Source organism: Pseudorasbora parva, chromosome 2, assembly GCF_024679245.1.
Source record: "Pseudorasbora parva isolate DD20220531a chromosome 2, ASM2467924v1, whole genome shotgun sequence".
NCBI classification, from domain to species: domain Eukaryota; kingdom Metazoa; phylum Chordata; class Actinopteri; order Cypriniformes; family Gobionidae; genus Pseudorasbora; species Pseudorasbora parva.
In genome coordinates this window covers 39232727-39250103 of record NC_090173.1, presented here as the reverse complement: position 1 = coordinate 39250103, position 17377 = coordinate 39232727, and the positions used below count along the sequence as shown (strand labels likewise).

Sequence of the window (17377 nt, the reverse complement as noted above, 5' to 3'; positions counted from 1 at the left end):
TAGGCTTATGGAAAGGAGGGATTTAGGGAGACCGATTCATCCATTGAGCCGTTTGAGAATAATTGAACATTGTGGTAATGTGCAGTGTATATTATGAGAAAATGTAACTGTTTTTGACCTTTGATGCAGGTAACCCTACTGTTGTAGATCTCCAAAACTAAATTAAGAAACTTATTAGGAATGATAAGTTTATTATTTCTTAACTTATTAAGAAACATAATAGGGGAAATTTAAAATGAGTTCTCCAAAAATGTTGTTTTCTTTTACTGACCCTTATTCACTCCAGACCTGCATTGCTATACAACAGGAAATATTTTAAATAATGTGCTGGGTGCTATTTTCCGTGTATTTACAATAAATTGAGATTTAAATCTAAAAAAATCTCATAGACTAAAAAAGTCTATGAGAATTGTGCACTACATTGAAAGTATTCTAAAGGCATTTGGTAACTTTGAGAGAGTAAAATACTGTGAACTGGACCAACCATTTAATTGATAAGATCCGACTCAAAGAACAATGCAGTTCACAAATAGAATATCACTCTCTTTAAAGGGGGGGTGAAACACTCAGTTTCAGTCAATCTCATGTCAATCTTGAGTACCTATAGAGTAGTATTGCATCCTTCATATCTCCAAAAAGTCTTTAGTTTTATTATATTTATAAAAGAAATATAGGCTGTAGGCTGTTATGTTTGGGTGGTTTTACAATAAACAAACTGACACATATAGTGGTCAGCTAAACAAATGTATTTAAAGACACACCATAGATCGCATGCTCCATTGATAAATTAACTTACGTTATACACGATCGTGTTGTTAACTGATGTTTACTTACGAGACGATAGCCAACAACAGACATTTGAAGCAGTTTTACTCACCGTCTGTTTCCAAAGCAGGACTGTGAACCTTTATCGCTGGGACCGCTCCGTCAAAAACACACTTCTTTTGTAAGTTAACTGTTGATTTCGTGAAGTCCTGACAGCAGAGACCGTGGAGATCCACTTTTGCGACCGAAGCGTATGTTGTGGCGCTTCCCGTCATTTCTGCATTCAAATCGGTTCAAATGCAGCGCTGCTTTCCCGGAATGCTGTGCTGAAGCGTTGAAGTCGCTTGACGTCACCCATAGGAATAAAGTGGAGCGCGGGAGAAGAGCCCGTACGGCCCATACAAGGACCTTCCGCTCTATCGACGTCAAGCCGACCCATACTCGAAAAAAACTCTCCGAAACTTGTGAGAAACCGGAAGGAGTATTTTTGATACAGAAATACTCCATCAAACGTCCAACTTAGTTTTTGAAACTTTGTCTATGTTTAGGATGGGAATCCAAGTCTTTAACAGTGTAAAAAGCTCAGTATGCATGAAACAGCATTTCACCCCCCCTTTAACTTTTAAATGTGCCAAGGAGAGTGAGTGGATTATCAGTGAATAATTACTTATTTTAGTCTGTTTCTCTAACAAAGCTATCACTTTATTTTTTAGAAGATGAGAAATGTAGACTTGTAAGTTCACATTAAAATTGAAAAGAGTAGTCAGGATATTATTAATTTTCACCGTTTTTGTTTCACATAAAGCCAAAGGAGTTTGGCATGTCATGTGTGTGACTACATTTTGTTTTTGGGTGAACTTTAACTCTACATTAAATCCTTCGCATTCGCAGAAATGGCTGTATATTGTGATTCTGTAGCTCTGGAACATTAGAGCCTCTCTCCTCTGAGTTGTTCAGAGCCGCCCACTGGCTGCCTTTATCACTGAGGGAATTCACATCCTCATTCAGTGGCTCCTCATCAGATTCCACCCACTACAGCACGAGTACACTTCACTGTCCTGGAGCCTATGTCTCAAGCCCAGCTGTTCTGACTGACAGGCTTGTTTGCCCCACTGGCCTCGTCAGTGTGTGTCCCACATATTATTCAAATGCTTGGTCTGCGTCATTCATAAGATCCTGTTTCTGTGCCATGGCCATTACGCTTCTCATATAACAAAAGGCCACATGAGAATGTATGACGAACACAGGGCAAAACAAGGCCAATTGCCCCTGATAATTATACAGCAAACTATTCAATTGAATGTTCTACAACAGATGCAGCGTATAATTGTCAGTAGTCTTTTTCTCCCCACTTAAATTATTTCCGTTAAAAAACTCTTCATATTTTCATGCCAACAGAACGTTTCACAGAGCATGTGACTTTCAATAACACTACAAAATGCATTGTCAAGTCTAAAACTAAGCAACACAATACAGGTCTAGAATGATCACACATACTAAGTGTCCAACTGTAAGGCGGAAGTCACACCAGACTTCGGGTGTGAATCAGTTTGCTTGGGTGTGGTCATTTACGTGTTGGAACCATAAAGCAAAACTTAACTGTAAATTTCAGGCAAAAATACTCTCATGGCTGGAACAGGGTGTCCGCGGGGTTTTAAAAAGTATTAAAAGGTGATAAATCCAAATTTAAGGCCATTAAAAGTGTTAAATGGGGCATCAGAGGTATTATTTTTTTCCAAATGAGGTATTATTTTTTCAGACTATCAGGTGTCCTATTCTGATTGAAATTATATCTGCGTTTGCGTTAGTTTGTTTAAATATGGGCTTTAGCGTATCTGGGCACATAATCAAAGATCTTTAGTCTCCGTTTCAACGTATGTTTGATGCTGACGTCATATTCAGAGGTCGTTCGGCATCATCTCAGAACACTGCGCGCTCAACAGAAGTGGCTGGCTTACGTTTTATTTTAGACTTGCTTCAAGGCATATCTTCAACGACTATCCTCATAAGAGCAATCTTAAATGATTTATATAAAGTCTAAAATGAACAAAAAGACTTGTGAGAGAATGAGGCGCGATCCATAAACAGTGAGATCCGCGTGTCTGTCTGCTCTTAAAGGGACAGCAGGCAATAAAGCTTCCTTTCAGTTAAGTTAAAGAACAAAGGGAACAGAGAAAATGACTCGCTGCTCTTGACTAAATAACTTGTGTAGCTTTAATAAGGATTAACTATTCAATTTATAGTTTATGCAGTGCAGACTGAATATAACTTTGATAACTTTATTAAATTTCTGTATATTTCCTAACGGTTAAGACAGGAAGGGCTGGAGTAAACATGACATGTATTATGGGTTTATGTTAGCATTGTTTTAAGTTTACTTAAATTAATTCATAAAAAGATGCCATTTAAACAAGTATTTAAAATATACTGTCTTTATGTTGTTTCTACATTAATTTGATTGTGAAATTATTATATTAAAAATATATTAAAAACGTACAAAAACTTTTCTTTTTTTATTGCGATTAATTGTGATTAATCACTAGTTTTTAGGGTTTTGTTAAATTCAACAACTTATCACAGTTATAGAAATGTAATATTTGGCTCAGGTTTTGTTGTTGGAAAAAAAACACTAAATAATTGAATTGCTGAATTACCAATTATTAATTGAAATCAAATGTGTATGCAGTAATGCTTCTCCTTAACCAACCATTGTGAATGTTGAGATGTATTTTACTGTCTGAATGATAACTTATAACAGATTTCCTCCTGGTGTCGATTCTAAATCTATTCTTTTTTGTGTGTTATATATGTCAAAATCGGTTTAAATAATAGAAAGGTGGCTGATTAACACTTGCAATTCAGTGTTGTGATGGTTTTAAAAAATATTCTGAAGGTAGTAAAAAAGGTATTAAAAAGTAGTAAATTTAACTTAAGGATTGCTGTATATACCCTGTGGAATACACTATATGACTTTTGACCAAAATTTGCCCTGATCTGCAGTCAACTGATAGTCAACTGCTAGTTAACTGCTAGATCTGCAGTCAACTGCTAGTTGCCAAGAGTCAGTTTACAGATATTGGCAGTCAGAGTTGACAGATTTTTAGAGAAAATAATAGTGTATGATGGGCACCTTTACTTTACACTTTTATTTTTATTTTTTAATTTTTTTATTTTTTGTGCTGCAGACCATAAATACATCCAATCAAACATATTTTATATTTTGAGCTGATTTTAGGGGCACATTGATTTTCATTTTTCCACATCTCTTATGGAGATTGAAAGTCTGTACTGAAAATCAATAGCTCCATGGTCATTTTTTTCGGTCTGGGGCTCTGGAAAATAAATCTAAATATTTGCAGTCTATTTAAATTCTTGTAGCTTTCATTGCGGAAGCTGCTTTGCTTTCCAGATTGTACCCGTTTATTCAGAGGACAGCGTGTGACGGCTGAGTTTGTCCTCCGTTGTTTATTTGTATTCCTGCCATGCTGTTGTTCCTCTGCAGGGTTGCCTGATCCTTTTGCCAAAGTGGTGGTGGATGGCTCGGGTCAATGCCACTCTACAGACACAGTCAAAAGCACATTGGACCCCAAGTGGAATCAGCATTACGACCTGTGAGCAAATTGCCTTACTTAATTACTTTAATGTTTTTAGTGGTATTTATAATGTTGTGCAGTTTTGGTCATTTAGTTAATCTTTAAAATAATGGAGGCAATATTAGTTAGTGATTTGAAACAGAAGTTTACTAGAGGAACTTGCTAAATAGAGCTTTTCCACAGGTATATCGGGAAGACAGATTCCATCACCATTAGTGTGTGGAACCATAAGAAGATCCATAAGAAGCAGGGGGCGGGTTTCTTAGGCTGTGTGCGGCTCCTGTCCAATGCCATCAGCAGACTAAAAGACACAGGCTGTGAGTGTTATACTTTTATAACCAGCCGTAATATCTTTGTGCCTTATCACAGCTGTTAACCGTTTATCTGCAGTCTTTAAAAGTATGATTACCTCATGCATCAAGTTTGATTACATCTTATCCATCTCACCATCAGACCAGCGCTTAGACTTGTGCAAGTTGAACCCATCTGACAGTGATGCTGTCCGTGGACAAATCGTTGGTATGTATTGAATAGTGCATGTCAAACTTGTACAGAATTTTTCAGGTACAATGGCCCAGACATTTATTTAGCAACCCTTTTAAATGGATGCATTTGCACTAAATAACAAAATATCAAACCAAGTGTTCATTTTAAAGAAAGTAAAAACATTTAAGATGGCATTTGCCTTATAAAAATGTAGGTCTGAAAAAGCACTAGCATTATTTCTTTGCAGATGCCACTTAGTTTGATATTTTTTATTTAATCCGTCCTTTTTTATGTGGTTTAAAGTTCCAAATTCTTTGGGACCACTGTGTAAAATTAAATATAAATTCACAAACTAAAATGTATGGCTAAATCTGTATTTTCTGCTAAATGAAGTGCTTCAATGTGACCGCTTTTCTTTAACCGTTTTCTTCATTTTTGTAGTGAGCCTGCAAACCAGAGACAGAATTGGCAGTGGAGGGCCTGTGGTTGACTGTAGAGGACTGGTAGAGAATGAAGGGTGAGTCGTCTTCTGTCCTGAAAATGCAAAAAAAAAAATGTGCTGGAACGTACTTGCTACCTGGCCTTGATGAGCTTTGACCTGCCTTGATTTTAGCTTCCTAGAGACCAATTATTCTCACAGTTCATCACTGTTTTTATCATCAATACTTGGCCTTGTCTAGAAAATGAATATAGGGTGGAACTTTTTTATTCACACCTATGTGGCCTGTGTTAAATCAGCTGAAAAGTCATTTAAAAAATGTTACATGAAAGTTATTACATTTTAAAATTTGAATGTGTATGGCTTAATTGTGTTAGTTAGGCTCTAGAGCCGTTTTATGTTTGTAAAACATTTATGTTTGTCCTTAATGTTTGTGTGTCTGTGTGCTGATGAAGCCATGTTTTTTCTGATTTGTATGTTTCAGGCCAGTTTTTGAGGATTCGGGGCCCGGACGGCCTCTCAGCTGCTTCATGGAGGAGCCCATGCCATACACAGATCCCACAGGGGCCGCTGGCGGAGGAAACTGCCGTGCACTTGAGTCACCCAATCAAGAGCAACGACTCCAAGCACAACGGATCAGAAACCAAGATTCCAGAGGGCACGCGCACACACCCCAAAACCGACCACACGGACACCAGTCCCCCGACCTCCCTGAGGGCTATGGTAAGTGTGTGCACATTAGCAATGGGACAGTGTGGTCAGTTTAGTGAAGTTTACTTAGATTTTTTTTTTGATTTTTTTTTGATTGAATTGTTAAAGCTTTTTCATTTTAGTGTGGCTGCTTTAAAACACCACTGGTATCGAGGCACTGCTTTTGTAGCACATTCACCTACTTCAGTACACTTCAAATTGGTTTTCCTATCATTATGTACAATCTGCAACTCCGTTCTTTTTTTTATGGACTGTGATAGTTTTGCAATAAAAGATTTATATTAAAGTAAATATTTAAATAAATGTATGTAGTTTTGCACTTCCCAGTGCATGTACCAGATCTCTTCCTCTCAGTACTGTTGGACTCCACTGAGACTAATACAGCTTAGCGGTCTGGGTAAAGGCTACTGAAGTGCAGTGAACTGGAGAGACTGAGCTCTAAAAGAAGTCTATTCTATGTGGCACTGCTGCTTTAGCTGAGCTGTGTGGCTACAGCGGCCCGCATTATACAGGTGGATTGGCTGTGGTAAAGCCTCTCATTGGAGTGTAACCATGCCCGACCCTGCTGGTGTTGTGGTCGAGTCCTCTGCCGTGACAGTGGATGGCGCCAATGTAATTAAATCTCGGACTAGACATGCCACACTAGCTGTGTGCAGTCTGAGAACTGGATGCCCAGCGTCCTGTTGCAATAGCCCTGGCGCTCATTTAGGTTACGTATAAACCTGTTGAGTTAGCCTTGAGTTAGCAGTTACTCATTCACTCTTGACATGCATCTCTTCTCTTTTCGAATACAGAGCAAAGGACCACTGTGCAGGGCCAAGTCTATTTTCTGCACACACAGACTGGCGTGAGCACCTGGCATGATCCCAGAATACCCCGGTAGGTTTAATTACCACCCGCCTTTGCTGAAATAACGATTGTTTCTGTTTGATTGCTCCTCACTTCTATTGTGATATTGCTCTAATCGTAGCTCTTTAATCTCCACAATCAGCTAACTTAATAATCAGCAATCCCACTTAATATCTGCTACTGTTGACATTGGGAAGCTTAATCATTTGCTCGTCATCATAATAATGACTTCAGGAGCATGAGGAAGGTGGGAAATCAACACGCTAGTCGCTAGTCAACTGCAGGTGCTTATTGCTCAGTTGCAGGTTATTTTGCCTACTGTAGTGTGTGACCTCTCAAATGGGCCAACAACATGCTTGTATATTCAACATGCGTATACACGTGCGTATGTTTTTATATACTGTCAACTGTTTGTTTGGATCTTTAGTTGTGCCAACATCTCTGTAATAAGACAAGTCTGTCTGCTTTGGAATGTAAAGCCTTTTGAAAAAATATTTGGGTAATAGGTATTAGCTCTATTTGAATGGATAATATTTTTATTCAACATTTATTAATTATAATGTTATAGAAGATTCCAAAGGTGTTTTTAAACTTTTTACTCATCCAAAAATGATTAAATGTAATATGGCTTCCACAAAATATTAAAATATATTAATTTAAATTTGAATATTATTTCACAATATTAGTTTTTTTATGCTTTATATATATATATATATATATATATATATATATATATATATATATATATATATATATATATATATAAAATCTAAGTGGCCGGTAAAATAGGACATTCACCTGCCGCTGTGGCTGGTGAACAAAAAAGAAGTTAATTTCCCACCCAGGAAGAGAGTAAAGAGGCAGAGTTTTAGGTCACCATTATCTATGCTGAGCAGCAGGTGTGATGGGTGCGCTTGCTCCTTCAGGGATTTGAACAGCGTGAGTTGTGAGGAGCTGGGCCCTCTGCCGCCTGGCTGGGAGATCAGGAGCACTGTGTCAGGAAGAATTTATTTTGTCGACCACAATAATAGAACCACGCAATTCACCGACCCCAGGTTACATCACATCATGAGGTAAAACATCTTTCACATCGGCTGTGCTCATAACATCTGATTACTCATCCCAACTCTTAAATTATCCTGTTAATTATTCACCACAATGAATAAATCATCCTTGTGTAATTAAACTTGCTAGTAATGATAATTGCTTGCTCGAATAAGGGTTTATTAACATTTAATTCCTAATCGTCCCTAGTGGGAGTGTAACCCAAATGATGCATGAAAATTACATGGTCCAGTGGTTTGACAAACTGCTATGAAAGTGCGGAGGTATTGGTTCACATGTGACATTTGTGTTTGTTTTGCACGTGATGAGTAGTCAGCACTCTCAGGTGAAGGAGTCGAGCCAGGCTCTGCCTGTACAGATGGACGTTGGTATGGAGGAGGGTGACGGGGAGTTACCGGTGCGCTACGAGAGAGATCTGGTCCAGAAACTTAAAGTTCTTCGCCATGAGCTCTCCCTGCAACAACCTCAAGCGGGCCACTGCCGCATAGAAGTGTCCCGTGAGGAGATCTTTGAGGTACTCACAGTCACAAACCTGAATAGTGGCAGTCATGCAAGCATGTGCTGTGAAGCTGTTTTTGTCATTGGAAGTGACTATGATATATGCATCACGATTAGGTTTGCTTGCTTTTTGGTCTCAGAGAGTATTTCATTATCTTTAGTAATTTTATCCTAGTGTACACTAACATTCAAAAGTTTGGGGTCAGTAAGATGTTTTTGATAGAAGAAGTCTATTCTGATCACCAAGATTGCATTATCAAAAATACAGTAAAAACAGTCATCATTTTAAATATTACTAGAATTTAAACGAACTATATTACAATAAAACTTTTCTATTTTAGTATATTTTAAAATGTAGTTTAGTCCTGTGATGAAGCAGAATTTTCAACATCATTACTCCAGTCTTCGGTGTCTTATGATTGTAATTTATAGTGTTGATTAGTTGTACTGCTTAATATTTTTGTGGAAACTGTGTGTATATATATGTGTATATATATGTGTATATATATGTGATATATATATATATATATATATATATATACACACATATATATATATATATATATATATATATATATATATATATATATATATATATATATATATATATATATATATATATATATATATATATATATATATATATATATATATATATATATATATATATATATTAAGCATGTATAAGATTTTTTTTTTTAAACCAGCACTCAGCATTGATTTGACATGTATACGGTACATTTTTGTAACATAATAAATGTCTGTACTGTTCCTTTTTGATACGTTTTTCTTTGCTGATTAAAAGACCCCATATTTTTTAACAGTAGTGTACCGGTAAATACTTTATTTTTTTAAAACAACCTTTTAAAATTTGCATCAGAATTTATTATTATAATTTTTTAAATAGCCAAAAACTAATGTACACATAATTTTAGGCTAAACATTTTTTATATTTTATAATTGTTTAAAGGGATGGTTCACCCTAAAAGGAAATTTAAGTAATCATAATTTACTTGCCCTGGAGTTGCTTTGATGCTCTGTGCCCTTCTTTCTTTTATGGGCAACTAAAGGTTAAATTTAAAACAATGTCCGGCTCGTGCTCATCTGTAAGTGAATAGCAAGCAAAATCGTGTTTTTTTTAAAAGACACAAAAGTATGACAATGGTTCCACTTGCTGTATATATTCCATTTGTTATCGGGGTATACAATAGGATTTTGTGAAAAACAACCGGACTTGAATGTATTAAACTAAATTCTTGACATTGACCGTTTGTCTTTTCTGCTTGACTGCACATATTAGCATCCCAGTTTAAAACGCATAAGTTGTGAGAAATCAAGATCAACAAAAACAATACATGAAATGCAATGCCTAGAAATCCCAAAAAGTATCCAAGTAATTTCTTTACCGAGTTAAATATCACTGGAAAGGAACTCTATTTGTCTGATGACATGATAACAGTTCACAGATTTGAACTTGATATCTTATGACAAATGCAACGGATCTATTCAACTGAAAGAAGAAGGTAGATGGGTTGTATTTAATGTCGTGTTTTTGTTAATCTTGATTTCTCACAACTAGTTTTTTTTCTGGGCAAGAGGGAGTGAACTGCGGCACTAATAGAGTCTCATGAATGTGCAGTCAAGCAGAAAAGACTGACAGCCAAGGTCAAGAATTTTGTAAAATACATAAAAATTTGTGTTATGACCAACCCTTACTATTGTATGGTATACCCAGAACACTTGGATTATATTGCATGTGTTGCATTGGAACATTCTGTGATATCTTTTTAAAAAGCTTGATGCTGGTAGCTCTTCACTGCTAATATATGGACGAGTATGAGTGTGAGTGAGTTTTTGTGGTCCATAAAAGAAGGAAGAACATAAAGCATAGAACAACACCAGGCTGGTTGGATAAACTGATAAGTCTACTCTTACAAATTAGACATCAAATTGGTTTCTTTAAGACTGTTCATAACTTTTTAAAATCAGTTACATAAAAACATAAATTGGCCTAATTTGATTCTAAAAGTAAGTCCGAATGCACCTTGACCACCTGCTAGTGGGTCATACTAGATCTTAAGACACGGTCTTAACATAATGGCTATGTTTATGCAACTGGCGCAGCAGGGTGAATAAATTATGACCTTAATTTTCATTTAGTTGTGAACTATCGCTTTAATTTACTTATGTATTATTTATGTAAATTAAATGTTTCACTTAATGTTTAATGTTTTGCATCAAATTATGGAAATGAAATGTGTTGTAATGTCACTGCTCTAAGTGCTGCTCTATCTGTGCAATAGGAATCTTATAGACAGATCATGAAGATGAGACCCAAAGACCTGAAGAAGCGGCTGATGGTGAAGTTTAGAGGAGAGGAGGGGCTGGATTACGGTGGTGTTGCTAGGTAGCATATGAATCTGTTCCATATGAAAGGTTCTCATTAATTAATTTCCCCTGTGCCTCATTATTCCCACATCTCTTTTCATGCACCAGACTTGACTTTATAATTTCAACAGTTTAGCTGAATCTCAGCCAGGCTTATCAGCATGCAGGGTATCATGTTCACGATATCGCAGGTGTTCCCCTGTTGAGCACAGAGTTTAGATTGAACTGCAGCCAGCAAGACCCAGATATGAGCATCATCTAAAAAAAAAGTCAGTCTGACTTCTGTGTCTGAATTCCTGTCTTATTCCAGGGAGTGGTTATATCTTCTCTGCCATGAGATGCTGAATCCATACTACGGCCTGTTTCAGTACTCAACTGATAACATCTACACACTACAGATCAACCCAGACTCATCCATTAACCCTGTAAGTCATTCGGTGACCTATGCTTCAGTGTTTCCCACAGATTCGAATGCAATTTAAAGGTCCCATTCTTTGCGATTCCATCTTTCAAACTTTAGTTAGTGTGTAATGTTGCTGTTAAAGCATAAATAATACCTGTAAAATTATGAAGCTCAAAGTTCAATGCCAAGCGAGATATTTTATTTAACAGAAGTTCCCTTTCAAAGCCTACAGCGAACGGCCGGTTTGGACTACACCCCTGCACTTCCTGCTTTAATGACGCCACTAGAACCGTTTGTTGACAAACCCTCCGCCCACAAGAACGCGCAAATTCGGGGGTGTTGTCCTTTTGCTCTCGCAGGTCGAGAATAGGAAGCGTTGTTTTTGTAGTGTGTTTGTCGCCATGCCATTGAAACGCTGTTATTTTCATCCCGGAGTCAAATCACCTTTGTTTGGCCTTCCCACGGACGATGTACGTAGAGATCAATGAAACTGTGCAGCACATTTAGCTGAGGACTGCTTCCTCAATCTCAATCAGTTTAATGCCGGATTCGCAGAAAGATTATTCTTAAAAGATGACGCAGTTCCCTCTTTGTCTGGAGAAGGCGTTGTTTATGGTGCACAACCGGTAAGTGTATTTTATTATTTTAGTTGGTCCGTTTAACAGTTTATGTAACTCATGACACAAAGTGCAACGCTGTTTAGCTTTGTTAACTAACGTTAGATGGTAATTGAAACTAATCCGAAAAAATTAGCATATAAGTTAAAAGTGTAGTAATTCATTCAGACACCATCGATTGTTGGTGTTTGTAATGATCAGTTTAAACTACTGAATAGACAGCTTACCATTCTGAAACATCCAGCAAAAGTCTTTCCTGAGCAGGTTGTAATCGATCCTCTTCGATATTCTCCGGGTCTGATTCCGGCTCAAATTGATAAGGCAATATAGACATTTTTGCAATAACATTGAGCGCGCATATCTACCCGTTATGGTAAGAGGCGGGACCTTTCCGGGCAAAGTGTGCTAAGCTGCTGTCCAATCACAGCGTGGGAAGAGCTGGCCTAATCAGAACTCGTTACGTGTTTCTGAAGGAGGGACTTCATAGAACAAGGAAATCATCAGGCCATTTTAGGACAGAGGAAACGCTGTACAAATAAGTAAATTGTGTGAAAAATACTGTGTTTTTTTACACACGAAACATGAACTCATGTTATATTGCACACTGTAAACATAATCAAAGCTTCGAAAGCACGCGAAGAATGGGACCTTTAAAAAGTAAACTAAAATATAGAACATTTATTTAATTGAAAAATAGTTGTACGGTCACATGTGACTATGATAGTAAGGAATACCTCAGGGCTAAATACAAGAAGAGCATAACATTAATGTTAACAATGTTGCATCTCCATCACTTTATAATAAAATGATACTGTAAATGTGGTTGACATAATAATCAATGCACACTATGCTATACTATGGTCTGTCCGCTTAAGCCATTAAAATGCATTGCCAGCGCTGGTTTGTTTAGAACAATTGAGAGCGCCATGATCCACGTGACCGTGCAAGCTGCCGCGAGATAAACGCATGTCACAACTCTCTTACGATTGAATGCTACGCACCGTGTGTGTGTGTGTGTGTGTGTGTGTGTGTGTGTGTGTGTGTGTGTGTGTGTGTGTGTGTGTGTGTGTGTGTGTGTGTGTGTGTGTGTGTGTGTGTGTGTGTTTTAAATAGTGTTTAATAAAATTGACGAAACGCAATATGTGGCGGCCAGTGTTGATTCTGTGGTGCACCGCCGCAAATTAGTCTATGTTGGGAAACACTGTGCTTAGGATTTCTCTCTTAAACAAGATCCAGTACATCCGTATGTTATAAAACATTTAGCAAACGCTGTGCTGCTTGGACTTAATGGTTGTCATGTGCGCTTTAAGGTTGACTCTGCTGCAGGATCTCATTAACTTTCCTGTCACGCCCTCTGCTGATTTTTCAGGACCACTTGTCTTACTTTCACTTTGTTGGGCGGATTATGGGTCTGGCTGTTTTCCATGGGCACTACATCAATGGAGGCTTCACTTTGCCCTTCTACAAGCAGCTCCTGGGAAAGCCGATCCAGCTTTGTGACCTTGAGACTGTGGACCCAGAGCTGCACAAGAGCCTCGTTTGGATCCTGTGAGTGAATGTCGTAAATAATGCCTGATTACATTTCAATAGAATGAAATAAAAAAGTATAGTTTTCTTAAAGAAAATTAATTTTTTTAAGACTAATTAGAAAGAGCAGACATATCTATCACAGACCTTTCTACAACACTGTTGTGTGTTACACTTGAAAGATTCTTAAAACGCACATTTGTGTGACAAATGTATGGCTAAAATAAAAATAAACATTGCATGGCATGGCATGGCATGGCATTATTAACATTAAATGTGACCCTGAACCATAAGGGTCAAAAGGGTACATATATATATATATATATATATAATATTTATTTATTTATATTAATTGAAAGCAAATTGAAATAATTGAAATCGCATGAAATCTGAAGAAATAAGCTGTTTGGATAGGAGAATATTCCACCAAGATACAACCATTTTAAAATCTGGAATCAAAGGGTGGGAATTTTTTTTGTTGAGAAAATCACCTAGAAAGTTCAAAGTCCAAATGTAGTCCCTAGCAGGGCATATTACTAATGATAATACATTTTTGATATATTTAAGGTAGGACATTTACAAAAATATCTTCATATAAAATGACTTACTTATCCTAATGATTTTTGGCATAAAAGAAAAATGTACAATTTTGACCCATACAATGTATTGTTGGCTATTGCCACAAATATACCTGTGCGACTTATGACCACTTATTTTCGTGGTCAAGGGTCACAAATAATCAATCAATCAATCAATCAATCAACTTTATTTATATAGCTCTTTTACAATCACGATTGTGTCAAGCAGCTTTCCAGTGTCAAACAGGATAATATTGCAACAAAATTAGATTTGGCTGTACAGTCGTACTGGAGAAAATAGTGATGTTATCAGCTTATTTTCATTTATCATATAGCGACAATGTTGGCATATCAGTATTATAATTTATAGAATTAAATAAAACCTAATTCGTACATTTTATTTGTATAATTAGTTGAATAACTTTAATCATAATTTTAGTGTCCCCAACTGAGCAAGCCCAACCAAAGGCGACAGTGGCAAGGAACCAAAACTCCATCAGGGCGTGATGGAGAAAAATAAACCTTGGGAGAAACCAGACTCAGTCGGGGTGCCAGTTCTCCTCTGGCCTATTAACACACCGTGTAAGAGTATTATTCTGGCAACCTTACAGGTCAGGAATCATATTAGATTGGAATATTCAAAATTTCATGGTATCTCGGAAGAGACGGGTTTTAAAATGTATGCGATGTTTAATAGGGAGCCAGTGCGGTTTTGACAGAACTGGACTAATATGATCATACTTCCTGGTTCTAGTAAGAACTCGAGCTGCTGCATTTTGGACTAGCTGGAGTTTGTTTATTAAGCGAGCAGGGCAACCACCCAGTAGAGCGTTACAATAATCTAGCCTTGAGCTAATGAACGCTTGTACTAACTGTTCAGCATTTTGCATTGAAAGCATGTGCCGTAATTTAGATATATTTTTAAGATGGAAGAATGCGGTTTTAAGGATGCTAGAAATGTGGCTTTCAAATGAAAGATTGGTATCAAAGAGCACACACAGGTTCCTCACTGACGACAAGGGCTTGACAGAGCAGTCATCAAGTGTTAGACAGTATTCTAGGTTACTACTTGTGGAGCTTTTCTGTCCAATAATTAAAAATTCAGTTATATCTGAATTAAGTTGCAGAAAATTACTATTCATCCAATTTTTTATATCAGCTATGCATTCCGTTAATCTTGTGAATTGGTAGGTTTTGTCAGGGCGTGAGGAAATATAGAGCTGAGTATCGTCAATAATGATATCTCCCAGTGGTAGCATATATAGGGTGAAAAGCAACTGTCCTAACACTGAGCCTTGCAGTACCCCATACTGAACTTGTGATCGGTGTGACATCTCTTCACACCGATCACAAGTTCAGTATGGGGTACCGCAAGGCTCAGTGTTAGGACTGTTGCTTTTCACCCTGTATATGCTAAAATACAAATATAAAGCAACCCCTTATTATTATTATTTAGCAATAAAATAAATGCTTTCAAAGAACAAATATCTACACAACCAGTTTAAATAATACTTGTTGCTATGATGACTTTCCAAATTTTATAATAATAAAGTCTTCAAAATTTCCTATTCCTGTAATGGCACAAGAATAGTAAGTATAGGATTTGTTTTTTGTAGATAAATTGAGTTTGTGTCTGTAATGTGTCTACACGTTAAACGGTATGTTAGTACTTTTTGTGCAGTTTTTAATGTTTTCTATTTAAATGTAAAAGCTCTCTTGCACTGGCATATTTTGGGTTTATTGTTTGGGTTTAACAGTTTGATGTTTATGGATTGTTAATGGGTAGCCTGTTGACTGTAAGCAACAATATAAATAACTCTCTATATTATTCTTGTACTTTTCAGAGAGAATGACATCACATCTGTTTTGGACCACACCTTCTGCGTAGAACATAATGCTTTTGGCAAATTCCTCCAACATGAGCTGAAACCAAACGGCAAGAACATACCAGTTACAGAGGAGAACAAGAAAGAATATGTGAGGTATGAAGAGGAGCAAGCTTGTGGACTACCAGCCACAGCAGATTCATAATCACTCCCTCAGAGACAGTCAGCCAGCAGAGGGCAGCATTCACCGTGGTTAAAGGGGCTTGGCAGGGGCGTTAGGAGCCTCAATGCTTTTTCCACTGTCAGTTTGATTGAGTGAACCCTGGATGTATAAGCTACCGATCAAGAATGTTAGTGGGATGTCAATTTTTATATGTCTTCATTGCCAAATAGAAATGAATCATAGGTTGTTAATGGAGAACTGTGGTTTTGTGCAGTTACCTGTCAGTGTTTTCCAGCTTCCACTGCAGTTTTCTAATTATTGATTGTGTCTCTGTTAGGCTTTATGTCAACTGGAGGTTCATGCGAGGCATTGAGGCCCAGTTCCTCGCCCTGCAGAAGGGCTTCAACGAACTCATACCACAGCATCTGCTCAAGCCTTTTGACAACAAGGAACTTGAGGTAATTTTATGACTGGCGGGTAATGTGCTTTGATACACCTTTATTCTACATGTAACAGGGTTTATTTTGACAGGTGAACTGTCTTTGTGGTGTTAAAGGGTCATGAAACCCTAAACCCAATTTTCTGAGATTTTAGAAGAAGTATGTGTGTTGAACATCATTGAAGACAATGTTACCATCTGTTAGTTTTGAATGTGGGAAACAACTAGTTAATTTTAAGCCTTTTTGCTCTATTTTCAACTTCCTGGTTTAAATTCATCTTCATGTCAACGTCATAGGTTGTGATGTTTTCTTGTACTATAGTACGGCGATGACTAACCGCTGTCTCATAATTATTCACGCAACTGCGTGTCTTTGTCCTCTAAGAAGACACGTTGCTTAATTCATCACAGCACACGCTTAATTATTCATGACATTGACGCATTGATAGGCATTTTTCTCTGACTGACGTAGCGGTGCTTCTGAGATCGCATACTATAAGTGAGAGATGCATTGATGGATCAAAAACGAGTTTTTTTTCCTAAAAAAGGAAAAAAAACTTTTTTTCCTACCTTTTTTTCCCCGACGAGTGTCTGTGTTGCCTGCATTCTCTTCAATAGATCCCGAGACTACGACACAAACACAATTCGTCCTCGCTGTGAGTGTAATCACACTTCACGGCTATTTAACCTACCAAACGGCACATATAACTCCACAAAATAAGCCTCAGAAGTTATCGAAGTTATACAACAGCGTATTCACATATATTTTCAAAGCAGAGAACAAACTGCGAATGGCTGTGCATTAAATTGTGCATTGAATTATATTTTCAAAGGATATATGTGTTTGTGTTATGGTGAGCTTACAATCCTTGTGTGTATTGTATTGCGTGTAACGTAATGGTCATTTGCGGGGTGCATTTGTGGGAAGCTTTGATACTTTTAATGAGAGCTAAATAAAACTTTGAATCAGAAAAGGCTGTTGCTGTGCTGTCACCTGTCAGTCTCCCCTCACCCCCCTGCACTCCGCTGC

The 17377-nt window shown here is 37.3% G+C and overlaps 1 protein-coding gene across 2 annotated transcripts in view; it reads left to right on the top strand.

Moving 5' to 3' along the window:
* smurf1 (SMAD specific E3 ubiquitin protein ligase 1) overlaps window positions 1-17377 on the top strand; it is a 73202-nt gene that overhangs the window by 47034 nt on the left and 8791 nt on the right. For both annotated transcript variants that reach the window (XM_067419905.1, XM_067419898.1), the window contains exons 3-15: window positions 4268-4376; window positions 4542-4675; window positions 4812-4877; window positions 5286-5361; window positions 5768-6006; window positions 6789-6873; window positions 7770-7916; window positions 8221-8422; window positions 10710-10813; window positions 11105-11219; window positions 13184-13362; window positions 15764-15901; window positions 16246-16366. In XM_067419905.1, the coding sequence (XP_067276006.1) occupies window positions 4268-4376; window positions 4542-4675; window positions 4812-4877; window positions 5286-5361; window positions 5768-6006; window positions 6789-6873; window positions 7770-7916; window positions 8221-8422; window positions 10710-10813; window positions 11105-11219; window positions 13184-13362; window positions 15764-15901; window positions 16246-16366 (1715 nt within the window). The remainder of the gene's footprint in view (window positions 1-4267; window positions 4377-4541; window positions 4676-4811; window positions 4878-5285; window positions 5362-5767; window positions 6007-6788; window positions 6874-7769; window positions 7917-8220; window positions 8423-10709; window positions 10814-11104; window positions 11220-13183; window positions 13363-15763; window positions 15902-16245; window positions 16367-17377) is intronic.